Genomic DNA, 27,093 nt, shown 5'->3' with positions numbered 1-27,093 from the left:
TGCGATGATGTCACGAAACCCGCGTCCTCGGGGATGCTCTGGAACACTAACGTGGCTTAATGCATTAGACTGATATTAAAAGAAATAAATTATATTATTAAACTCAGAAAACACCATAATAATAATGCATACTACAGAAAAGCAGATACACACACACACACACTCTGCTCCTCTGCGCTGGGAGCAGCAGCTCATTTGCATTTTTGCTTACCCTCAAAAAGTGACAATTTTAACATGCTATAAAAGAATATCTGTGGGATATTTTGAGCTAAAACTTCATACACACACTCTCGGGACATCAGAGATGTATTTTACTTCTTGTGTTAAGGGCATTATACCACCCCTTTAAGTTTATTAGCAGTTGTCCATTAGTTGTCAACTTGTTTACTCATTCTCATTTTCTCAACTTCTACGACGATCTTCTTCGTGGACGCCGAGCGAATCTGCTGACGCACGATTCTGACCTTTCCAAGCCGAACGTTAATTTCCCCTCCGATTCTCTTGTATCTCTGACGAGTTAAAGTCTAAACGCCTCCCGTTGCTTGCAGAAGTTCTGTGAGAGTTTGTCAGCTTGTTTGGCCCGTGATTCATTTCATTTCGAGCGCCGGCTCGCGTTATTATTAAAGGCCTTTCAGTTGTTTCAAAGGTTCCCCTTTTCCTCACAAGACAGTCTCATTTCTGCCTTTTGTCCTGGACGGTATTTACAGCCATAATTGAACAGCGTCGGGTCCTCGAGTTCAATTGCAGTCAAAGGGGCTGGAGCCGGCGGATATGAAAAATGGGGCTCTTTTAAATGCTAATCAGCGTGGTTAGCGCCTAGCTCCTGCTTGCCTGGCAAAAATAATTGTGCAAATATACATGAAAAACTGCAGTCCTTATTTAAAGATGCGTCCCGTTGGCTCTGGGAGGGCAGTCATGCGCACAATATCCCTTATTTTACTCTTCCACACTTAGCAGAAGACTTTGAGTGATAATTCCTGTCAAATATTTATCATTCTGAAGAGTTTTCGCTGTCCTTTTAGTGGGAAATGTCCAAAGAATAACAAAATGTGAGGATTATTGTAATTACGGATCAAACGAGACTCAGCGGCCGATGAAATTAAATATATTACCATATTTTTGGGGACTTTTGTGAGAGTTTGCTGCTGGGGAACAAGTATAACTAATGTTTGAGGACGAAACCCAACAGAATGAATGCTGGGAAAATTATATATGAGCTGGACAATCTTTATACGGTCTAGAGAGTGTTTAACCTCGTATTTCTCTTGTTCTCTCAGGCATAACATTTCTTAGGAGACATAAAAACAGACCCAAATAAGTCAGTAGTTGTACTAATTGATCTTGGAAGAATCTGATGAGTTTGAGACATTTTAGATAGTTTTACTTGTGTGAAAGTCTCCACTTGCTCTCCATTCAGTCTCATTGCAGTCGAGGAGGAACAATTGCCATATTAAATAGATGGCATTTTTATTTTTTGTTTATCTATTAAAACCATTATTTCTTTTATTATGAATTTAATTGTTTTATTTAATATTAATTATTTAGATATATAATAGCCATATTATATAACCTGGTTTAATTAAATTGTTATTATAATTTATTAAATGTATTAATTTAATTATTATACATTATTTTATTATCTTTTAATTATTTTAATAAATTATTACTATTAATAATATTATTTATTTATATATATATATATAATCATCATTTTGTTTTATTATTAGCAGTTATTTAAATTATACAACTTGACATTTAAAATGAAGCTGAAATATTATTATTATTTATGCTTTTTATTAAAATAATTAATAAAAATTTTCATGTAATTGATTATATATTAATATGTATTATTTCTTATTATAATTTATAATTCATTATTAATAAGTACTTAAATTATATAATCATATTATACAACACGATAGCTACATAAAGGTTAAAATATTATTATTGTTTGATTAAGTGTACTTAATAGTGATATTTATTATAAAAAAATATGATCTGCTTTATAATTAAAGGAATTAGTGTAACTAATTACTTTTTTAACAGTATCTTGATGGTAGTTTGACTCTGGTCAGTATGTTTTGGTCCTCAAAGCCTTTAGTTGCTCTCTTCCCTGCGTTCTCTCACAACAGAAGCCACGTGTGTGTTGACGAGCGAGGATCGACTGTTCTCCGGCCGCTCGCTAACAAGCGTGTCGCTGTTCCACGAAAGAGCATGCTGAGGGGAAGAAACAAAACCAGGAGCAAGAATGAAATGAAATGCTGCAGATTTAAACAGCTGATAATCAGATTGGAGAACACCTGCGTCTCGCTGATAAGAACAGAACAACAGAAACCAGATGAAACGATACGGTAAATCAGCTGCAGAGGAGAATGTGAGTTAGTTTGTGCTGGAAATATCTGTTGAATAGCAGAAATGCATATCGAACAGACGGATTATTCGAAATCACCAAGATATAATAGTAGACTTATGATTTCATAAATGATATGTTTATGCTTGTTATTTTGGGTGTTTCTGACTGCAGTGTCAAGTGCGTTTACTAAACAAATCGACATGAGGATGTTTCATACAGTTAAGAAACAAACTGAGGCGTTTTAAAATGATTATCCATCCAACTTTTACTGTCATTTACACAAGCTAACAACACAGATAAGGACTTCGTGCTAGTTTTATTGGTTAATTGGGTCATCTGCATGGGTGTCATGATAGGAAATTGTTAAAATTCAAAGATGAGGCGGAGAGGGAGCATATATAAAGCAAATAAAAACGGGCCCAAAACGGAGCCCTGCTGCACCTCACATGTTACGAAAGCTGGAAATGAAGAAAATTCACCAGTTTCTACAGAGAAAGTCCTCTTTGTAAGATAAAACTCAAACCAACCTTAGACTTGCACCACTGATACCAACCTCGGGTTTTAAACTATTTAAAAGAAAGCATATAAATTCATGATTTGTGTACATTTGTAAAAAAAAAAAAAAAATTATATATTTGTGTATGTGTGTGCATGCTATACTTTCATATAAAAAAATATATATATATGCTCATTATTTATTTTATTATTATTAGTTGAATTATTTCATTTATTATTAATTATTTAAATAAATTCTATAAATTAACTATACAACCTGACAGCTACGTTAGAGCTAAAATTAATAAATAAATAAATAAAATTATACTTTAAGTTTAATTATTAATTATTATAAAAAAAATTAAGTATTAATTGTAATTATACTTATTTTTAAAATCCTTTATTTTATTATTAATTATTTAATTTAGGTCGCTGCTCATTTGCATAACGTTTTTAATATTAATTATATATATATATATACTATTATTATTATTATTATTATATGATTTATTATTTATTATTTAAAAAAATTAGCTAAAATAGATTAAAATGATATTAAAGTATAAATTATACTTATTAATTATTATTAAATAAATTAAATAATTAAATGAAAACAATTATTTAAATAAAACAAATTAAATGCATATTTTAGGTGTGAAACAAAAAATTTGGAGTTTACATAATGGTGCAAAATGTATCTACAAAGATTTGAATACTTCAATCATATTTGCCAGCAAAGTTATTGGTTAATATTATTTTCTCTAACTATATGCCATTGTACCGCCTTGTAGTCGCGTTGAAATTATTATAATTGTGTGACGAACAGTGTCGTATTTACCAGTGAGATGTCAACTTTCCAAATATTTGTTGCTGCACTAGAGCTAAAAAAGCATCTTAGTAAGTTAAAAAGTGAGAAATATATATTATATTGCGTCCAATATGTAAATTTCCCAACCGAAATCGCCTCGTAATAACGACTTTGAGCTTGTAAATAGGATCTTTCCCATGAGGACTTGCATCAGCTGGAAAGTCATTAAAGTTATTGCATTTTGATGAAAGATTAAGAAAACAAACATTTCCTCCTTCAGAATAACATCCAGTCTTGATTCGGTTGAAGTGTCTGTGCAGGATAACGGCGGAGGGGTTTATTACGGAAGTGAACTGGATGAGTTTTGATGTCTTGTTATCTTTCACATCAGTTTGAGGAAGGGATCCAGCTCTGTATTCTTCGCACCAGTGAATCCACTCGATGTTCCAGACGTCAAAACTCACTCCATCTGTCACTCGCTCGCTGTCGTTTAACTGTGCCGTCACTGGGGTTTATTGGCTTCGGGTTCGCTGACACCCGTCACACAGTGTCTTTATCCTGAGGGCGAACTTTCAGAGACGTCGTTGGCTCTTTTTATCTGGCTCTGAATAAGAAATCACAAAACATTGGATGCTGTGTTCGTTTGGAGATACAAAAAAGGCCCAAACTTGCAAAACTGAGCCTGTTAGTGTCAAAAAATGAAACCCGAGCTGGAGCCTAGTGCTTAGCTTAGATGCTAGTTTTGCATGTTGTTAGCATTGAGTGTATACACAAATATTACATAGCGCAATTTATGTATCTAAATGGGGTTTCTTCCAAACTGAGTTACATGCTAAAACTAGTTTGTTAGTTTAACATCAACTTTTTCATTTTTTTATCTTAAAAAAAGTGACATTACCCATGATTTCATTATTTGTATCCATATTAACTTGTTAAAATGCTAACTTTTCTATTTTTGTTAGCAAGATGGTTGTTTAACACAGTTTAACATGTGGTATGTTGGCATTAGCACTAGCCAAAAGATAAAAAAAAAGAATATAGTTCATTGCTAGCTTGTTTCAAAAGCCTCTAAATGTCAAACCCATCTGGAAAATAATAATAATAAACATAATCAAACATAGCTTTTAGCTTTCCAAAGCACTTTTTAGCTATTTAGCTCTTTTTACTATTTTAGCATTAGCATTAGCACCAAAAGGCTTTTACAGATAAAAAAAAAAAAAATTGCTAGCTTCTTTCAAAAGCCTCTAAAATGTCAAATCAATCTGAAAAAAGTGTAATAATATTAACAAATGTAGCTTGTAGCTTTTCAGAGCATTTTTTAACTTTTTTTCTTCCTTTTTCATGCATTACCAATGATTTCTGTTTATTTCCACATTTTTTTTCCCAATTAGCTTGCTAAAAAAAGCTACCTTTTCTATTTTTGTTAGCATGAGTGTTGTTTTTCATTTTAACACGGTCTAATGTGTGGTGTTTTAACATTAGCATTAGCCAAAAGGCCTCCACGGATTAAAAAAAGGAAAGAAAAAGAAAAGAGTTAATTGCTAACTTCTTTCAAAAGCCTACAAAATGTCAAAATCTGTCTTGAAGAAGAGTAATAAACATATCACTGTGATTCTGTCACGTTTCAGCTCGTTCTGAACAGCTGTATGCGGCGAGTGGGCGAACGCTGGTATGTTTCCCAGAGATTTCCCGTTTTCCACTCAAAGCGGCCCGTAATGAATGGATCTTGTATGATCAGGGAGATTAGCATGGCAGAATCTTAATTCGCTTGTCGGGGGGGGAATGTTGGGGCAAAGTAATTGTATGTACACTAATCATGTACACCAGCGTGTGGGTGAGCGCTCGCGCACAGTTACACTTCTGTCTCTGTCGCGTTATTAATCACGACATGATTTTTCCCGGTTAGCCTCAGCGAAGGGCGGCTCATGCTAGCCCGCGTACAGGTCTGTTGGGTACAAGACTTCTGACACACAAGCCCTTAGTGAGCAAAACAAACCATCAGTCACCGCTAAAGCCGCGCTCTACTTGGGGACGGAGGGTTTTAGAGGAAATTATAGCGGTAGGCCTACTAGTGTGTTTGCTAACTTAAGAGCGTCTCTTTGCTAATACAGGAATGCAAATGCTTCCAGCTATGCAAACTCAAATGCGTGTGCTATTGATTGTGTAAATTCATGCGCATTATATGTACTTACATGAATAACACATCTGGTTTAAAAGCACACTTTGTGGAAACTCTAGCGCCCCCTTGAGTACTTTTTTTTTTTTTGGCGTTTATCAAATATATATTTCATTGTTGTTTAGATACATGATGTAGGGGAGAGCTGGGCTCAACCTAACACTTTTTGACTTTCTTAGTTTGTGTAAATCCACTTGGGGTTCAGATCATTTATTTTTTCCCACATTAATTTCACACGTCTAGTACAATTATGTGGTTTTGTTTCATTAATACAGTGTATATTTTTTTCTTGATTTGCCCTGAAAGAATGGAAGTGAAATGTGACAACATGCCCCATAGGTGCGGTACATTATAACATGACCATTTTACAGATTATAATGTGATTATGATCTCATCAAAAAATATACAAGACAAACTAAACCTATAACAAAAATATTTTGTCAAAAACTTGAGCGTTTGAGCAACCAAACACACATCTCCAACCCATATTGCTCCGTGACGCGTCAACGGTCGCTTCGGCCAGGTGGTGTTTATAGCAGAGGGGCGGAGCTTTAGATTCTAGAGAGCTTTTGATTGGACAGAAGATGTGATGAGAAGCTGAAGTCCACGAGGATGTCATAAAAATCCCTGATCCATTTTAGCGGAAGTGAGCGACTGTGAGTTTTGAATGCTTATGTCTCCTAAATGCGAATTTTGTCATTGTTTTGGAACACACCAGCTTATTCATAACATTAAGGCTAACATATTCATACTAAAAGCTAAAAAACTTACATTTTAATTTCAGAGGTTTAATTAATTAAAAAATGTACTTTTGCTATGGTTAAATAGATGTTCAGTACGGAAGCTTGTTTCGCCACTGAATAATAAATAAATAATAATAGTTGCGACTTTTTATCTCACAATTCTGACTTTTTTTTCTCACAATTGCAATATATCAAGTCAGAATTGCATGATATAGTCGCAATTGCGTGTTATACAGCATTGGTCATGCTGGCATGTGTGGGAAGTTTTAAACCATGTGTGTCACAGCGAGCCCCGCGTTAGTTTGTGCCTCGCTCACACTGGTTTATTTCCACTGGAAACCAGAGCACAAATCCTGAGGAATGAACAGTGTTTTTGAGCAGTGCACCTGTGAGAGCCGGTCTATTCGCAGGTGTCTCGTGTTTTAAACCCTGTGTGTTACAGCTAGTCCTGCATTAGTTTGTGTCCCGCTCACCACTATACATCTGACTGTTCATTCCTGAGGACGTGTGCTCTGGTTTCCAGTGTTTTTGAGCAGTGCACCTGTGAGAGCCGGTCTGTGTGTCGCGTGTCTCGTGTGCTCAGGGTGAAGCAGACAGTCGTGTGGCGCTGCATGTCGAGCGCTGGTGTTCAGACGAGCTGATGTGACAGCGACTCGTTCACAGCCCTGATTCAGTGTGTCAGTGAAGAGACTAATAACCTCCTGTGAACATCCCTCACAAACAGCCCTGAGCGCTGAGACACACACACACCTGCTGAGACACACACTGCCAGCGCTTCACACGTCATCATACTGAGGCTGACCTAGCTTATAAGGATAAGAATATTTTCTACAGAATGTATTTATTTTTTTGCAAGAGAATTTTAGTTCATATTAAAAATTGTAAAATAAATACTAAGCAATGTCGTTAATATAAATAGCATTATTTTTTTTTTTACATTTATTCTCATTTAGCAAAATTCAAAGCAACAAGCAAGGAATAGAAAAAGCCGCTTTTCCAGCGTCGGGCTGAGAGGCTGGTGGTTCTAACAATGGAAATAAATGATTATGGTTGTATTTCCACTTGAGATTGGTTTAGCACGAAAATGAAGCCACATCATGGAATGGGACGGTTAAGCAAAGAGAACCGCTTTGCCCGACGGTGGAAAAGCAACTAAAATGATTGATTCTAAATGAAATGCCAAAATGTGTAGAAGATGTGTAGTTGTATGCTGACGGAAAAGAGTCTTTAAAAGTCTTTATATGTTTCTTGAACTTTATAAAAGGACTCAGTTGTCGGGAAGGGTTGGTCCACTGGTGAGGAACTGTGAAGGTGACGGTTCTGGAAAGAACTCACGAATCACAGGCTTCTGGAGGGACGAACATTCATTAGAGGGAGTGGTGGAGAGAAGAGGGTGCAAATCGTGTGCTTGTTCTCTACGCCAGCTTTGAGTTTTGCTATACTTGATGTACTTGCTGTCTGTGAAGAGAGATAAACAGAGGTGTGTCATGCTGTAGTGAAATTCAAAGAACATTATCAAAAGATTCACATATAATTTCACACACACCACCAACATAATTCTTAAAGTTTGATCATTTTAGAGAATAAAAACATGATGGAACTGATAAAACAGCGACAGGTTCACATTCACTGCACTCTTCTTCATTGTACCACCACACACACAAACACATGCACTTATGATGGGAATTATATATCTCATTAATACTTACGATATTTTAATTCCTTCCTGCGTTTCCAAAGTACAGACAGTCCAATCAGTCCAACAATAACTAGGATGATGACTATAACCAGATATATGATATATGAAGCATCTGATGCAGATTCTAGAACACAGAAAAACACACACAATATACAATGAATATTGTAGAAAAACACTTAATTAACAACAACAAAACAAAAACAAACAGAAAAACAACAACAGAAAAAAGTCTTTCTCATGTGTTTGGCCCCTAAAAGAAGTAAAATGTATCGCTAGAAAATGAACCAGGTTTCTTACTGTTCCTCTTGATCTCATTCACAGTCATACTCTTCTGGATTGGCTCAGTCAAGCTCTTGTGCTCGACCACACAGGTGTACTGGTCCTCTCTCCATTCGTCTGGAAGGACATACAGGGTAACTCTCCTCTGGAAGGTCCCGTCCCCATTTGGTAGTGTGTCTCCAGACTCCACCAAGTTACTAGAATCGCTCAGAGCTTGTCCATTCTTCCTCCATGAAATGGTTGTGTTTCTGAAGAGAAAGCCTGTGACGTGACACTCCACATAATAGTCTGGGTTCTTCTGCAGCAGAGACACTTTAGGAGGATCTAGAAGTAAATACAGAACAGGGAACAACACTGAGAACAGAGAAAGAAACCCCTGCACTTTCTACTAATCACAGTTTAACACTCTCTAAAGTTGGCCTGCATAGATTTATCAAGCTGTCTGTTAAAACATGGTTTATCTGGATCTGCACATGCAGGAAAGATTGGTAACACTTTGGTTTAAGGTCCAATTCTCACTATTGAGTTGCTTATTAGCATGTATATTACTAGTATATTGTTTGTTAGTACTTATATTTGTACATATTAATGCCTTATTCTGCATGATCATATTCTAACTTACTAACTATTAATAAGAAGTAATTGGGAGTTTATTGAGGCAAAAGTCAGTTAATAGTGAGAATTGAACCCTAAACTAAAGTTTGACCGAATGAAATAATCATCTGGTAACTCTGTACCTGTTTTCTCAGAAGTAGCTTTAGACAAATACAAGAACTCCTTCAGCCAGTAAACACACTCATAATCATAGTATTGTTTCAGATATTCAAGCTGTGCTCTGTCATTATTCCACTTCATCACTGAAGGAGAGGCCTGTGGTACAGATGTGATGTATCTGTTCTCCTTCAGGTCCAGTGAGATGAAGTCCTCTCCATCATAACCGTACTGATCAAACCCATGTGATTCTCCAGTCTCATTATCCCAAACACAGCCATACATCCTCTGATACGTATGAACACCTGAAAGAGAGTTGGGATACTGTTGTTCTTTGTTTTTTAACGTATAAGCTAATCTTTTGATGTTTATAAATGTAGTGTAAGTAAGAGATAATGTACAAATAAACCCCTTCAGAGTGATACAAGACCCCTCCCCATCACCCTGTCAGGGTTTATTCTGTGATAACAACTGGCTGGATGTATACCTGCTTATTACACGCCTACTTGCCTCACAAGTATATAATTACATGAAATATTGATTTGAGTTGAAATATTTTATTAGTGGGTGGGGCTAACAAGTTATTTTGGGGTGTTTTGCTAGTTTTGACTCTGTACAGAGAATAGTAGAGAGTTTTCTGTACAGCATCATGGGTAATGTGGTAAAAAATAATTTGAAATAATGCGGGCTGGCAGCTTCAGCAGAAGCAAATACCATCGATTAACAACCTCATAGCTCACAGTCACAGTAGGTCTGTCTTTAACGGTTTAAAACATATAGTTAAAAATAAAATAAAAATTATGAAGAAAATTAATGGAGTTTTTACTTTCAGAACCGACTGTTGGGCTCTATACAGTGCTGCTATTGACGACGGTCATTATCGGGGAATAACAGACCTTGGATGTCACGACTGACCAATCGGAATCAAGCATTTCAGAGAGCCATGTAACAATGTATTTCCTCTCACCGTGTGACTGATTGAATGTCTCCATTATAACATGAATGTTGTTTTTGTAGATGTGCTGTAATTTTTCTCTGATCTCAATGTATGCCTTCCACAGTTCTGTAGATGTAAACTCATTCATCCAGTCCTGTTCGGGAATCATCTTCATTATGTTACTGTCATAATAATCAATCTGTTGATCATCCAGTGTCGTTACAGCAGAAAACTCAAGAGTTCCTGCAATTGTCTTTCCATTTATTTCAGTGTATGTGGTGATGAAGCTGTGTAACTCTGAAAAAAACATTAAACAAACATTCAACCACAAAACAACAACAACACAAAGCTCCCAAACTGGTAAATACATATAAATACAGTGTCATAAATCAAATTACTATTTGTAACCAAGACACTTCATTCAGATTTTTTCTTTTAATTCATTATGAAATCAAAATGGATAATTCTTGTTTTTTTTATGGAATTTTGTATTATTTATTATAAATGATTTATTTATCTGTGCAAATTTTGTATTTTTTATTATTCATGTGCCTCGTAATCTTTAATTGCCCTACATTTGTTCTTGTTCCAGAAGCCATTTTACTCGGATATACGTCATAATAGCGAGGAAAAGATGAGCGCAACCTTTTATCAATACTTTTGCACAGATAACTAGTGTATCTTTCACAGACAGGAAGCATTTTCTTTCATTTAGCTACATTAAAATGTCCATAACTTTATTCATTCATATAGGACTAGTGTCAGTCGTGTCTCAGTGTGTGCAGTTTAAATAGACCTGCCTGCAGGAGACAAATACACAACATCAGAAAATACTGAAACGATTTCAGTGCAGCTTCAACAAATAAATCCTGCTTCAGTCCACGACAGAAACAATAAGAACTAGTTCTATTAACCTGGCTATTATAAAAGATGTTTGAGAAAATATTACATATCAGATTAAAAACATCTTATTTTCTGTCAGTTCAACACACGGAAGCAGCTGAACGCCTTGCTGACAGAGAATACATAATTTAAACGACTGTACGAAATGAATCTCACCTGAGTAAACCAAAGGTACGAAGAAGAAGAAAATGATGAACTTCATTGCAGATGAAAATCCATGTATTTGACACACACTTCTTTGTGTAGTTGTCGAAGAGCGCTGTAAAAACTTTAGCCTTACATCTGAGTCAACAGGTAAAACAGGTTACAGACCTGATGTCACTGCAGCTCTAGAGAAACAGCCTCAACACGGAAGTGTAGGGAGGAGCTGTCTAAGGAGGAAACTTTTACTCACAGGTTGTCGTAACTCGCTCAGTAACGTGTATTTCCTGTTGATTCAGATGTAGCAAAGGCTAAAGAGTTTTACAGCGCTCTTCGACGACTACACAAAGAATTGTGTGTCAAATTCATGGATTTTCATCTGCAATGAGGTTCATCATTTTATTTATCTGCATACCTTTGGCTTACTCAGGTGAGAAGCATTTTGCTGTTTAAATTGAACGATGAATTCTCTGTCAGCAAGGCCTTCGGCTGCTTCTGTGTGTTGAAGAGACGTAAAATCATAAGAATTTTTTTATAGAACAGATTTAATTATATAAAAGTATATAAAAAGCTAAGAATTTCAGTTGGGATTAGTCTCAAATTCAATTAATATTCATTTGGATGATGACACTGTATGTTGTGTTTAATCATGTTTGATATCTTTATGACTGTTTTGTTCAATGTTTGTTCAGAGAAACAATGGTTGAACACCAAATACACTGAAATAAATGGAAAGACGATTGCAGGAATCCCAGAGATTTCTGCTGTAACGACACTGGATGATCAACAGATCGATTATTATGACAGTAACATAAAGAAGATGATTCCCAAACAGGACTGGATGAAGGAGTTTGCATCTACAGAACTGTGGAAGAATTACACTGATATCAGAGAAAAACTACTGAACATCTACAAAAACAACATTTATGTTATAAAGAATACAGTCACTCAGTCACAGGGTGAGTTAAAATACTTTTTAGTAAAAATTTTAAATGTGAAAAAGTACATTGTGCATTAAACAAAAATATGTTTATTTTTTCTCTCCCCCCCACCCTGTTTTCTTCTTCAGGTCTTCATACGTATCAGAGGATGTATGGCTGTGAATGGAATGATGAGACTGGAGACTCACAAGGGTTTGATCAGTACGGTTATGATGGAGAGGACTTCATCTCACTGGACCTGAAGGAGAACAGATACATCACATCTCTACCACAGGCCTCTCCTACAGTGATGAAGTGGAATAAAAACAGAGCACAGCTTACATTTCTGAAACAATACTATGATTATGAGTGTGTTTACTGGCTGAGGAAGTTCTTGAAGTTATGGAAAGCAGATTTAAAGAGAAGAGGTACGTTTTTCAGACATTCACTGTTCAACAAATGGATATTTTTTTATTATAATATTTTATTAATATATAACTATTTATTAGTATAATAAGTCATTAATGTATCTTTTCTCCTGCATTGCTTCATTATATATAAAATATAAAACCTTAGCACAAATAAGTTAATATTTGGATAAATGTTAATGATCTGATCTGAAGTATTAAATATATTTTTCTCACGTTTTTCTCAATCTTTTTCAGCTCCTGAAGTGTCTCTGTTACAGAAGAATCCCTCTTCTCCAGTAGTGTGTCATGCCACAGGTTTCTACCCATCAGGAGTGAGCATTACCTGGTTAAGAAATGGAGTGAATCACTATAAGGATGTGAAGCATGGAGATCTACTGCCAAATGAGGACGGGACCTTCCAGAAGAACCATACCCTCAATGTTTCTCCAGATGAATGGGAGAAGAACAATTACACTTGTGAGGTGGAGCACAAGGGAAAAACCATACGGAAGAATCTGATTAAAGATGAGATCAAGAGCAACTACAGTAAGTTGTTAATACTGCGGTAAAATCTTTATGGTACTTGCTATAAAGTTTATCCTATCCTTATCACATCTGGATAATTGGTCATTTGATCTGAATGGAGGGACAGAAAGCTCTCAGATTTTATTAAAAATATCTTCATTTGTATTTCAAAGATGAACGTAATTCTTTCAGGTTTGGAACGACATGAGGGCGAGTAAATGATGACAGAAATGTCCATTTTGGCTGAACTAACTCTTTAAGATCACACTGGGCAAATCTATCAAATATATATTTTTAAAATCAAAATATCACATTAAAGTTGAAAGGGTTATTTCACCTGACAATGATCATTCTGTCATCCTTTACTTGCCCTGATATCATTCAAACCTGTGCGACTCTCTTCTGCAGAACATAAAGACGACATACAGCAATATCTGATAATTCATAGAATGAATGTGACTGGGGAAAGAGTTTGTCAAGACAAGAAAACAACATAAGTATTATGAAATGAGTCCATATGACTTGTGGGTTGTATTTCAAGTCTTCCGAAGTCATGATAGCTTTGTTTGTTTGTTCATTTAAATGTAAGTGTGTATTAATCGCAGTGCACTATGCACACAGGTTTATTCTCATGTATAATCACCAGATTTGAATGAGTTTTGGGCTGTTCCTCAAACAAAACATTTACACGCCTTCAGAAGATTCTTGCAGGTTTAATTCAGGTTATAGTTCAGTTTTAATTGTCTTTTACCAGGTAGTAATTCAGTGCTTTAACTTGCCAAGGCAACATTTGTAATGTTTTTTTTTTTTTTTTTTTTTTTTTTGAAGGACCTACAAATGCATACTGTCTTATTAAGCCAGGGTGTGTGATAGGAGGAGTCGTCGTCATAGTACTGGTTATTTGTACAGTATTCTGTATTAAGTCCAAAGTAAGTATATGTTTTACAAGTATTTTTTCTGCTCTTGAAATTCTCATTTAAGTGGTTTCATCAGTTTAGGATGATGGGAATGTCCTCAGCTATCATACAAGCATTCAAAAGTTTGCATTTACACAGACATTTTAATGTGTTTGATAGAAATTACACCAAGGTGGAAATAAACAGAGCTAATGCTTCACTAATATTGAATATCACTATTGTTAATTCTAACTCTCATTGTTAATTCACATGTCACTTGGTTATTTGATGCAACTGACAACAATTATGAAGAGCTGCATTTAAGTTTTAAAAGCTATATTTACTAAAGCAGTCAAAGCCAAATGTTTATCTTTATACAACATTTTAGAGAAAGAGATTGTTTGTAGAATTTGCTGTTCAATTCCAGTGTTGCAAAAGAAAATTGGGATTTGGAACTGGTCACGTGCTGTTTCAGTGGTCATACAAATCGTGTAATTAAAAATATCCTAATTTAATGAATCATTACTTTGCAGAAAACAGAGCATGAGCATAAGCCGTTACCCAGTGAAAGCGAAGAGGACTCCGCTGACAAAGCTCTTTGAAGAGTTTCCTCCAGTCGTCTGCACTCTCTCCAGATTTCAGTCCGCTTGGGAATCTTCAGGTGGGAGATCAGATGATTTCCATAGTGCTTGTGTGACCAAAACACGTTTCAGTGTTGAATAATATTCATAAGTATGGACGCCATGGAAATGTTTTCCCAAACAAGATATGACATGACCAAACAAACAAAGAAAAATAACATATGTGTGGCATTGAGTCTGATGATCACTGATATGATATGCAAGATGGCGCCGACGTCTGCGGCATGCCGTCTGCGGTCCCCCCCTGATGTTATCTCTTGCACTTACTATGTTTTATATATGTCTCATTTAGTTTTATATTGTAACGCTATATTGGTCTATGACCGTTTATTACTTTTAAACATTCGTAGTACGGTCACTGCCTTGCCTAACGTAAGGTGCGATGTTTGAGGACTGCGCTTCGGGCTTCCACCTTGTCCATCTCTCCCCCCTGCATACCTGTGCCGGTTCCAAGTCGATCTACCTCGCCGGAGAAGGCGCGACAAGCGCGGTGGTATCGCCGTACGACTCAGATCGGCACTGCTACGGACTTGTGATCCGTAACACGCTTCTCTTCGATGGGGATCTGAGTCTGCTCACCAATTCACCACTGGCCAGCGTTCCTTGGATGGCCCTTTTCGATGGCTGCGCCCTATTCTCCCCGGATTCCTCTCTGCACCTGCTCGGATTTTCAATCATCCTCGCCGCGGTGGAGCAAATCTTTACAACCTTCGTCCGCTGTGCCAAGAAACACAGCCAGTGACTGTTTCATCGCGGTTGAAGTTCGCTCTCATTAATGCCCGGTCTCTGGTAAACAAAACTTTCATTTTAAATGACTTTTTTACCTCTCAAGCACTGGATTTTCTGTGTGTCAATGAGACTTGGACAAAGCCTGGCGAGTTATTTCCGTTTTCAGAACTGGTGCCTCGCAGCTATCACTTCTTAAACTCCCCACGTTTGTCTGGCCGCGGTGGGGGTCTTGTCACTGTTTTTAAAGACACTCTTCACTGTCGACGTCTGCCTACTGGCTCATACCACAGTTTTGAGGTGCAACTCTTACAACTAGTCTTAGTTAACCCCATTGCTATAGCTCTGATATATCGTCCTCTTCAGCAAAATAAGGACTTTCTAAGTGAACTTGCTGCACTAATGGGTGATTTAGTCACCAGGCATGACAAAATATTACTGCTGGGTGATTTCAACATTCATGTTTGCTGTGCTTCCAAACCATATTCTACTGAATTTCTAAATCTGATTGAGTCTTTTGACTTTACTAAGTGGGTTTCTGGTCCAACACATATCCATGGCCACACCCTTGATCTGATTTTAACCCATGGTTTCTCTATTTCGAACATAGAAATCAGCAGCGCATCTTTCTCTGACCACAGGCCTGTACTCTTTACTGTCCCTCTCACTGGACGTATACTCAGAAATCCATCGCTGGCACGTTTAACTTGCTGTCTTACTCAACGTTCTAGTGAAGAATTTTCTGTAGCCTACCATGATGTACGTTTGCTGCATTTGATTTAGTCGACCATGAGATCCTGTTGAGACTTCTGGAGATATCTGTGGGCTTTCGAGGCATAGTCTTACAGTGGTTCCGTTCTTATCTGACCAACAGATGTTTTAGAGTTCGTATTGGTCATCAGTCCTCCTCTAGTGTACCTCTAAACTGTGGAGTCCCACAGGGATCAATCCTCGGGCCGGTATTGTTTACCCTGTATATGCTACCTCTGGCTTCCATTTTTAATAAATACGGAGTATCCTTTCATCTATATGCTGATGATACTCAGATCTATTTTTCTTTAAAACATAACGATAAAAATGGTTTACAACTCCTGCTGGCCTGTTTAAATGACCTTAAGCTTTGGCTTTCAAGTAATTTTCTAAATTTAAACGTAAATAAAACTGAAATAATTATATTTGGGCCCAAGGAAAACTCATGCTTTTGTAACATCTCGACTAGATTACTGTAATTAACTTTATTTTGGTGTCTCTCAGTCTTCCCTCTCCCGTCTACAGCTAGTGCAAAACGCAGCTGCTAGACTCCTCACTGGGACCTGCAAGTATGAGTCGATCACTCCTATTCTATCCAAACTGCACTGGCTACCTGTAAAATTTAGAATTGATTTAAAAATTGATTGATTAAAACTTTGGAACAGTCAACCTCTCTACATTAAATTAGCTCCCTCTGTTTCCACCTTCAAATCTTCTTTAAAGACTTATTTATTTTCTTTGGCTTTTAATACTCCTTGACTCAGATACTATTATTGCTTATTTATTGTTTTGTGTTACCTTATTGGTTGTTTTATTATTATTTTTTATTATTATTATTTTCCCCCATCTGTTCTGTACAGCACTTTGGTCAGCCTTGGTTATTTTTAAATGTGCTTTATAAATAAATATTGTATTGTTGTATTGTATAAAAACATCAATGTATACTTTAAGTGTCAATGCAAATCAGCTAAAGAACATCCAGAGACTGTCTGGATATGAAACTTCTGTTAAAGGGATGGTTCAGAGGAAATTCAACCTAGGGTCCTTTGCACCATGACCTCGAGCCAAACACCCCCCCCAGAAGCCTTTTCTCTCGTGGTTGAACATTATTAAATAAGTTAGAACTTATTTAGAGATATCAGCCGAATGGTTTAGTGCAGGCGCTAATGGATCCAAGGATGTATCTCGTAAATTACCCCACTAATAATGCCCAGAATGGTACCAAACTTCTACAGTAGTACAAATAGGTTCTGTACTCATAAAATGAGGCATTGGAAAGTTTGTAAGTACATCAGGAGTTTATTTGGCTAATGCTACTGCTAACCCGGACGTCAACGTCACTTCAGTGGTCTGGGAAAAGCAAGTAAAAGTCCTGGCAAAAAAAGCGATGCATAAGGATGTAGTGTAACGACGCACAGTTCCAGGAATGCACTAATATTTTGTTGGTAGTACCAGTTTATAACCATTATTAGTTATCACTAAGTTGTCAACACTTCGGAAAAAAATTATAAAAAATGCAACGCTTTCTGACAGGACTTTTGCTTTTCCCAAACCACAGAAGTGACATTGACATTATTAGTGGGGTAATTTACGAGATACATCCTTGGATCCATTAGCGCCTGCACTAAACCATCCGGCTGATATCTCTAAATAAGCTCTAACTTTAATAATGTTCAACAAAGGGATAAAGGCTTCTGGGGGGTGTTTGGCTCGAGGTCATGGTGCAAACAGCCCTAGGTTGATTTTACTCCGAACCATTCCTTTAATATCAGGTGTAATGGGTGCCTTAGATGTACTCATGTGTGTGATTTTGTCTTTGACCACTCATGTTTGTATATATTTTAAATGAAAATTTCACTTTTTTGTAAATATACAGTACAATTTATTTTCAAGTTGTAAGTAGTGTTGTCACGGTACCAAAATTTCAGTATTCGGTACCGATACCAGTGAAAATCCACGGTTCTCGGTACCAATTTCGGTACCAAAGCTTAATTTAGATTAAATTTACATAATTATATTAAAGTGTATATTACAAAGATGGAAACTGTAGTATTAAAAACACTTTACAATAAGATTCCATTTGTTAGATAACATTAGATAAAATGACTTAACAAAAAAAACAATAGTTATATACTGTCGCAATTATTCTCCTTTAGGGGTTAATTTAAAAATACATTTTTAAAATCAAAAGTTAACATTATTTCTGTTAACATTATTTAATGCACAATGAATGAAGTGAACAAACATGACCAATCAAGTGTTTTGTATTAAATAACATTCACAAACATTAATTAATGTTGTAAAAATATATTGTTCACTCAATGTGTTATGTTAGATAACGCATTAAGTGATGTTAATGAATGGTATCTTATTGTAGCATTACCAAACTATACAGGAGATAAAATATGTTTTATTTGACTTGACTATACTTTTAATCCAAAACTGTATTCATATTTAACTTTAAAAGGGCTTTTTAAACCTGCTAAGAGTTATCCAGCCAAGAATAAGACTAGAACTGCTTTTCTGACGGACTGATATTAATGACGGCTTTTTATTTCTCATCTCCATAAATATATCTAGTAGTAAAGCTAATGCAAGGGCTAGAAATCAATTAATAGGCCTATGTCACACTTCCTCGTCGTCATGGAGAGCGCAGTTCGCACAAGCGTTTGTACTCCCGTGGCGTCTGTCGTTGCTATGCATCCATGAACGCACATGGAAAAGCGAGCGCACCGCTTCTATTATGAGCGCGCTTGCCACGCGCCATTTGAAATAACGTATCTGCACGCGCATCAAGTACCGGGTTTGAGAAAACCTGGTACCGTGACGTTTAAAAAAAAATTAGTACCGACTTGGTACCGAAGTACCGGGTCTTTTGACAACACTAGTTGTAAGTATAGCTTTTGTGAGTTCCAAATGGAAAAAAATAAACACTGAAATATTTAAGAACATGTTCAGTTCTCCTTTTTTTCAACAAAATTGTTAATTGTGTGCGTTTATAAAAGTACAGTAGGCCAATGTGTTCAGTATGCAAGTTCTTTGTTATTAAGTCTTCTCTTTTGAAAGGTGCAAAATGGACCAGTAGGGGTTCAGCGAAAAATCGGCAGCTGGCAGCAGGAAGTAGCTGCCACTGGCAGCTGACGTCAGCTGCCGCTAATAACCGGAAGTCGGAGGTGGATGCCGCTTTTAGCAAGGCAAAATAAATTATTATATCAATGTATATATATCATTTTAGTACTTATTTAAATAAATTACTTAAATTTGTAATTATTTTGTAATTGGTTTAAAAAGGTTTATCAAATATAAATTAAGCAACCTTATAAATTAAGGTTTATCAAATATAAATTAAGCAGTATATTTTTTGTACTGTCTACAAAAAATATAAATTTTTTGTAGACAGTACAAAAAAAAAAAACATTAAGCTACACTTGAAATTATAATTTGTATGTGTATAAATATAATTTGTGTACATGTTTGTCAAATAATGAAATATATACATAAATGAATGCCTATATAATATTGTATATTTATTAAACGCACATAAACATTCATTAAACAAATAATGAAAGTCATGTCTAAAAGAAGAAAAAAAAAACATTTTCTCAATGACCTTTATTTAAAAATCATATTTTGCTATCATTTAAGTTCAGTTTTACATTTGTAGTATTTCAATACATTCTTGTCTTTGTTTTATAAAACAGCTGTAACTTTGAAAACAGGCTTGATATTTGTTGTTCTGAAATCAGAATGAACAATTCTGAACTAGATGTTAAAGTTCATAAAAAACTAAGTTGGCTTGAAAAAGAAAGTTTGAAAACGTTTTACAATGTTCTAGCATGGTTTAACATGATTTACAATGTTTCTAGTGTTAGGGGATAACAGCTTAAAGACCCAGGACCAGATATGATGAAAGAAGACCACACTGTAAAAAGTGAACAGTTGGATCAACTTAAAAAAATTACTTCAATTGGTAACACCTAAAGAAATTAAGTTTTCTCAACTTAAATTATCACGTAAAAACTGTGATATTATTTTTGTCTGCTATTTTTACAGTGCAGGAGTCGTGAGGTTCAATCAAATAAGTAAAAATTTACTGAAGAATAGTTTCATCGGTAGAGCCAGGCGTCAAAGTCTCACGGGGTCGCAAGCCAGAGACTCTACTGTACACAAAATCTCACACCAGTTATACCATTTCCAAGGGCATGATTGACATCAGTAAATACAGGTTGGCTACTTCTCATTGGCAAAAGAACAAAGTTAAAACAATTCTACACTTATGGATAGATAGGAGGGTAAGTCGACATTGTCATCCGAGTCCAAGATGGTCCGGTGATGACCTCGGAGGTCGTAGAAAGGCGTCTTGGGGTCAGCTGCTGCATATCACAAGACCTGCACAGAGCATTCAACACACACACACACACACACACACACACACACACACACACACACACACACACACACACACACACACACACACACACACACACACACACACACAAAAACACAATGGAGTCGCAGTTCCTCCAAAAGTAGTACAGATAATGTTCACTTTAAAGAAATACACATAAAAGTACAATTCTGTGAATCAGATCACATAGTGTTTAACCCCTGTAACCTTAAGATTAGTAAGAAAGACAGATGTTAGAAAAAGATAGATAAGTTAGAAAGAAAGAAAAGAAATAAAATAAATACAGACAGACGTTAGAAAAAGAAAGAAAATAAAGAAAGACAGATGTTAGAAAAAGAAAGAAAGAAAGAAACTTTAGAGTAATGTTGCTGTCAGAGCATAAACAATATCTGCAATATGAATAAGTTACGACGATAAAAGTTCAACGCAAAGGGAGACTTTTTTAAAATATTTTTTTTACAGAAATCACTTTAAGGACTACAACAAACAACTGGTGGGGACTACACAAGCTTCCTCCTGGGCTAGTGACATCACTAACCTTAACACACACACACACACACCTGAAAAACAAAATTCATTGGGATCAGCCTGATGATAATTATTATGGATGTTGGGTTATCCGTAAAATAAATGTTATGGGGAAACAAAACCACCGTAATAACTTACCATTAGCATGAATACACTGCAGTCCACAGATCCCAACTGAGCTGGAACATCCTGGGAAAAAAAAAATCTAAATGGAAAAACTAACATTTTATTTATACACTAAAGATAGTAAAGAAATCAAAATTGTTGTAACATGAAATCAATACCTTATTTTTAACAAGCTTCCAAGATCCCGGATCCATCTTTATTGCAATTGAGCTTAAAAAGAAGGGGGGAAAAGTTAGTTATTTTATACACACGAGAGAAAGAGAGAGATGAACTCCGTGTTGAACCACTTAGCCATGTTGCAGCAGTAGACAGTAGCATACCTGAACTAGGGAGCAGGTGTAATTTATTTTTTAAATGCCACTGTCTATGCCTATCTAAAGCCAGAGAACAAAGTGTTGAACTGAACCACTGGACTAATATGTAAAACTTTGAAGCCCAGTTTCACAGATAGGGTTTAGATTATGCCAGGATTAGGCCTTAGTGCAATTAGGACTTTTATAAATATGCCTTAGAAAAAACATTACTGTTGTGAATCTTAAAAGAAACAATGGCACTGATATTTTAAGATACACAAGGGTAATTTGCTTTCAGTTAAACATGCATTTTAGTCTGGGACTAGTTTGAGCCTTGTCTGTGAAACTGGGGGTGAAAGTTATATGGAAAAAGTGAACAGTTCCAGTATATTTTGAATAGATATATATAAAATAATTATATATATATATATTCTGGTCTCATCTGGTGATTGGGTCCCCATCCAAAACATGATCAAACTAAGAAAATAAACAGACACTGAAATGTCAAATTTTCGATACAATCTAGAATTTGTATAAAAAAAATAAAAAGATTAAAAACAGAATGCCTTTTGCCTGCTTTGATCAAGACAGGATATAATACATTTGAACATTATGTTCATTATGTGAAAACATACCAGTGAGTTTGGTTGGTTTTGCAACTGGAAATCTGGGGTTTCCTTCCTGGCACATATGTTTGTCCATCCCCAGCAATCTGTGACAGGCTGTGGTGAACTTGGTGAAACTACAAAAAAACAGAAGTTTAGAATATGGTGAAGTAACGTTGATTAAAATGGTGTTTTGTATTAAAACATAAGTTAGATCATTTGGGATATGTTTTGTTAGCGTTGCACGTGTATCATCAAGGCTGAGCTTGTCAATTCCAATAAATCAGCATGAGCTTTATTCTAATAGATTAAGTTAACATGTTAACAAACGCTAATATTTAATGATAATGGTAACGTAAGTTAGTATTTGGAGTTAATGATAGCCCCTCACAAACCAGGAGCACACGGTGCACAAGCTGCGTTTCTACAAATGATTAAATTAACCAATTCAACTTAAGTAGACACAGATACACTGTCTCTAACATAAAAGGTAAACTCCAACGTACAGAGCAACAATTATTTATTAATCTGATAATATACGAACTTACCGAGCCAAATACCGCCGCCATTACTGAAGATTCGCCGGCGCCACCATTGGCTGCTCTAGCTTGACTTCCAGGTAAATGTGATTGGTTGCTACTACGTTGGACGATACTGATTGGCTGCCACGAAATGGCAGGTCCCTCCTAATATGGCAGGGCTTCCGGCTGTCAACGGCAGCTACTTCCTGCTGCCAGCTGCCGATTTTTCGCTGAACCCCCTCTCAAAATTATTTTAAAGGTATTTTATTTACTAATAAATATGGTATGTCTTCAGTTCCCACAATGCACCATGACATAAATATATTATGAATATTACTATGGGTTTATACTGTCATTTATACTTGGTTTATACTTATTAATACCAGTCCTGAGCCTTTTCCATGCACTTAAAGTTTTTAGTTGATAATGTCAGATAAATTGTTGCATTTGCCTTTTATCCTGAAGACTTTTAAACATCAAACTGGGACTGACAAGAGGGTACGTATGATGACAGTTTTCATTTCTGGCTGCACTGTACCTTTAAATATGTAATTTGAAGCCCGAGTCTGAGCAGTAGTGATCGTGAAGTGGAGCCGAAGTATGAAGATCCCGTCCATAGACTCAATCACCAGCAGAGCTGTCAATCATGACGCCAAACCCTGTTTTATAGCATCAGATAATTTACTTAAAACTAACTTAATTGAAAAACTAACACTTGCACATATGACAGCATGATAAGAGCCACCTAAAATGACAGAAACCATCTTTGGAAAAATTTTGAAGTGTAATTGGATTTTTTTGTTTGGCTCGCATCCCATTTTTTACAGTGAGAGGGCGGGGCTTATGACCTATACTGCAGCCAGCCACCAGGGGGAGATCGAGACGCTTTGGTTTCAGGCCCACTTGGTTTTAATGCTATAAAAAATATTAGAATTTTTTTTAAGTTAGTGCTGTAAAATTGATTAATTACATCTAACATAACATAATTTGTGTGGGCTGAATGTGTGTGAGTGAGTGATTGTCCTGAGGCTGGCTGATCTCTGCAGGTGTGAGGGGACAGGTGAGGTTCAGCTCTTGGTGTTTTAGGGCTTTGTAATGGTGTGTGTTGGGGTCACTTGTCTTTAGGTGTTTCCACAATTTAAAGCCCTTCAAGCTTTCTCTTTGAGTTCATTCACAGCCACAGTAACATTACCAGTTGAAGATATGTTCAGGCCGAGGTAAGTGTATGTTTGTGCTCTCGATGGTTCTGTGTGATGGTGTGAATGTGTGTGTTGGTCCCTGAGATCTGGAGTGTTTCTGGAACATCATTACTGTAGTTTTCTGGAGGTTGACGGTCAGGGCCCAGGACTCACAGTAATCCTCCAGCAGATCCAGGCTGTCCTGAAGACCCTCTTTAGTGGACGACTGGAGAACCAGCTCATCTGTGTAGAGAAGACACTTATCTCTGTGTGTGTAGAGGGAGACCTTCAATGGGAGCATGTTCCAATATATTGGCCAATCGGTTGATGTGAATGTTGAAGTGGGAAGTTGATTTGATCAAATCATGGAAGGTTCCCCCTATCCCACTGTCAATAAGCTCTAGATCCTTGAACCAGATTGAACCAAATGCTTTCTTGAAATCAACGAAACAAGGGAAAAAATGTGCCTTTTGTTTTGATGTAGTACATACTGTATCAAGTAGTGTTTGTAATGTAAAAATTTGATCAGATGTGCAACATTTTTGGAGAAAGCCAATTTGACATTGTGCTTCATAAGGAAGTCTATATTCACTTCTACGTTTAGGCCTTGTAGCAGCTGGACCAGTCAGACACACAATTATTCATTATATTTAATGAATAATCCAGCAAACCCCCTCTCCCAACAACAAACTAAGTGCCAAGGTGTGTTTGACAAGCCCCCAGTAGGGCAGAAGAGGCAGCAAAGGCACACCAGCGAGATGAGATGATTATGACGTGAAAAATGTTGAAGACACAGGCCAAAACTTTCTATGAATGAACATGCATATCCCCAGGACATTGTTTGTATTGTATCCTGTTTTATGCATGCCTTATGATAGAACTATTAGATAATGTAACTTTATTGGTATCATGCGTCCTATCAAAAATAACCCTCGTTTAACGCCCTGCACATTGGTGTACATCACCTCCTCATAGCATGCATTGTATGCTTGTTATATTAATTCAGAGTAACTGCCAGCTCACTGTGATCATGCAAATGAGTCCGCTTCCAAACAAAGGAACCTTTCTCGCTTGAAAAACACCTCTTTCTCATCGGACACGCCAAACTCGATGTGTGACCTCTGCGAAAGTTAAAGGGAACAGTCTCAGTGTCCTGCCTCTCTTCTTTCTTCTTCTAGTTGCTGTTTGTGTGAAAAGACTGGAGAAATCCAGTCCGACGGCGGGACTTTTTCCCCGGTGCGCAGTCGAGCAGTCGAAGGGCCCTCAAGCTACAACCAGCCCTTTCGTGACTTCCTTGACCATAACCGAGTCAGATTAACACCACAACTTTGTTATCTCTTCATTCAACCAGGAAGAATTGTTCAACAGCTAAGGCATTGCAAGTACATCACACAAGTATATCAGTATATCATATAACTAAACAGAGGTTTAGTATAAGCTGTAGACCCCTTGTTCTGTTCAGGTGGTTTACTGACTATTATGTGTGGTTACATTTCCATATAGCTTCATTCCCCTGTTTCGCTTTCATTCATTAACTTTCACTTTCCATTTTACCCATGTATGCGTGATTGTGTGTATGTTTAGACTAGTTATGTGTTTGTGATTTAGTTCAATAAAACTTTAGTACACATTCATGTCAGCATTGATTCTGTAATCTCTGCTTGCAAAGTCTCTCTAACAATGTGATCACAGCTACATAGCTTTTGAGTAGCACTGTATTCGGTAAAAAAAAGAAGAAGTTGTTATTTTTCTGTGGCCACGATAGACGATCAATACTGAGTGTTCGCTGGACGAACAGGTTCATTAATTGTAATATTAATTCCGCTACATCAAGTTAATTATATTAATTCCTTCCCCGCCATTGACGGAATTTTCTGGCTTTCCGTGTTTTCACTGTTATACGGTGGTTATACGCTATTATGCTTCTTCTGAAAGAGTGCAGAATCTCCTGATCAAAACACAGGAGAAGAAGCAGAAACAATCGAGATCATGGAGAAATTCCAAACTGAAGTGTGTATCCCTGTGCCCTACTCCCTTCGAAGGGCAGAGCTCTTGAAGTGGGGACTTGGGAGTGAACAGGGCACTTGTGTGCCATTATTATGTAGCCGTTTTGATTGAACGCACTTGGCGAAGGGAGCAACGAAAGACAACGTCTGCCTTCGAAAACTGATAAATGTTGCCTTCGGAGGATGTATTTCAAGATCGGAAAGCATCAAGACACGTCCGAATGCAATGTTGGTTTCACTTCCTGTCTCCTGAGAAACCTTCATCTGATCGATTTTTGAAGGCAGCATAGATGTATCCTTCACTGCCTTTGATATCCCACAATCCTGTGCTTTCCAGTCTGTGACAGTTGAGCTAGAAAAATAAAGATGGCGTCTGAAAGTTGTGGTTGATAATCAGTTTGTGTGTGAATGTACATTTTTGATCAATGTTTTCCCCTTATGATGTCATTTCTAGCGAGAAGTTACTAAATATTCACTTAGTTTTCACCAAAGATCACTCTATTCTTCTGTAGATCATTAAACCGTAACACTGCCTCAGAAGTCAGTCTGAAATCAGTTTTGTGAGGTTCCTTCGTGGGCAAACGCTGCCTGCAGAGTCATTGCCTGATAGGGCAGCGAGGCAACAAGTCACTGCCTACGTTTTCGGATGCAACCAACATAATTTTGTCACTATTTTAACCTGGGATGTTCCCATAACAGCGCAGCACGGTGACCCATCAGTTGAATATCTGTTCTTACGACAGAAATGTCTCATTATTGCTGTTAACATAATTGTTGCAAATAAATATATTTTATATTAAAGTATGCGTTATATATGTGACCATCGTTCCCTTTGCTAGTAACCTTGTGGAAGGGCCCTTTGTGAAGGGATCCAGTTGTTCACTTTGTTTTGGAAAACCCTTACAAATGCCTACAAAACCCCTCTTCCCGAAGGGCCCTTCAAGGGTCCAAAAATGCTGTTTGGAATTTGCCCTATATGTAATCATGCTTATGAATATTAAAGCTCCAATATGTAATATTTTTTCACCACAAGAGGGCGCAGTTTCAACAATAACAAAGGCGAAGCTTGATGACGCTATGAAGGAGGTGACGATGGGAGATGTCGTTTTTAATGCGTTTTCACCATCTAGTGATGTATCTAAACGGAATTAATGAATCATGATCACGGATGAGGTAATTTATTCGTTTTTGTATTACCTGTATGTCTGATCGTATTATTTTATGTCATCATAATTAATGAACTGCAAGGAACGTGAAATGTTATGCTATATTATTACAGGCATGTGGTGTAGCCTAATTCATATCTATTAAAATC

At 36.7% G+C, this 27,093-nt stretch overlaps 3 protein-coding genes across 4 annotated transcripts in view; 2 read left to right on the top strand and 1 right to left on the bottom strand.

The window, feature by feature from the left end:
• Positions 1-6,836: 6,836 nt before the first annotated feature.
• LOC309476072 (major histocompatibility complex class I-related gene protein-like) lies at positions 6,837-11,416 on the bottom strand. Its single transcript, XM_082139230.1, has 6 exons — positions 11,261-11,416; positions 10,232-10,498; positions 9,291-9,569; positions 8,560-8,877; positions 8,285-8,398; positions 6,837-8,033 (listed from the first exon to the last, which is right to left on the bottom strand). Exons 1-6 carry the CDS (start codon positions 11,304-11,306, stop codon positions 7,843-7,845), a joined length of 1,215 nt encoding a protein of 404 aa, XP_081995356.1. The 5' UTR covers positions 11,307-11,416; the 3' UTR covers positions 6,837-7,842.
• Positions 11,417-11,537: 121 nt separating this feature from the next.
• Positions 11,538-14,816, top strand: LOC309476112 (major histocompatibility complex class I-related gene protein-like). Of its 2 annotated transcripts, XM_082139304.1 has the most exons (6): positions 11,538-11,675; positions 11,938-12,204; positions 12,315-12,593; positions 12,831-13,121; positions 13,929-14,029; positions 14,530-14,816. In XM_082139304.1, exons 1-6 carry the CDS (start codon positions 11,630-11,632, stop codon positions 14,596-14,598), a joined length of 1,053 nt encoding a protein of 350 aa, XP_081995430.1. In that variant the 5' UTR covers positions 11,538-11,629; the 3' UTR covers positions 14,599-14,816. The 2 variants fall into 2 exon arrangements, with proteins under 2 accessions (XP_081995430.1, XP_081995431.1); XM_082139305.1 differs by lacking the exon at positions 13,929-14,029.
• Positions 11,581-27,093, top strand: part of LOC309476090 (major histocompatibility complex class I-related gene protein-like) — a 106,234-nt gene continuing 90,721 nt past the window's right edge. Inside the window, exon 1 of the mRNA XM_082139255.1 lies at positions 11,581-11,599. The gene's annotated coding sequence lies outside the window, so the exon portion shown is untranslated. The remainder of the gene's footprint in view (positions 11,600-27,093) is intronic.

This window comes from Leuciscus leuciscus (assembly GCF_965113295.1).
Source record: "Leuciscus leuciscus genome assembly, chromosome: 15".
Taxonomy (NCBI): Eukaryota; Metazoa; Chordata; class Actinopteri; order Cypriniformes; family Leuciscidae; genus Leuciscus; species Leuciscus leuciscus.
The sequence above is the reverse complement of the archived record's forward strand: the minus strand, read 5'-3'. Positions and strand labels throughout refer to the sequence as shown.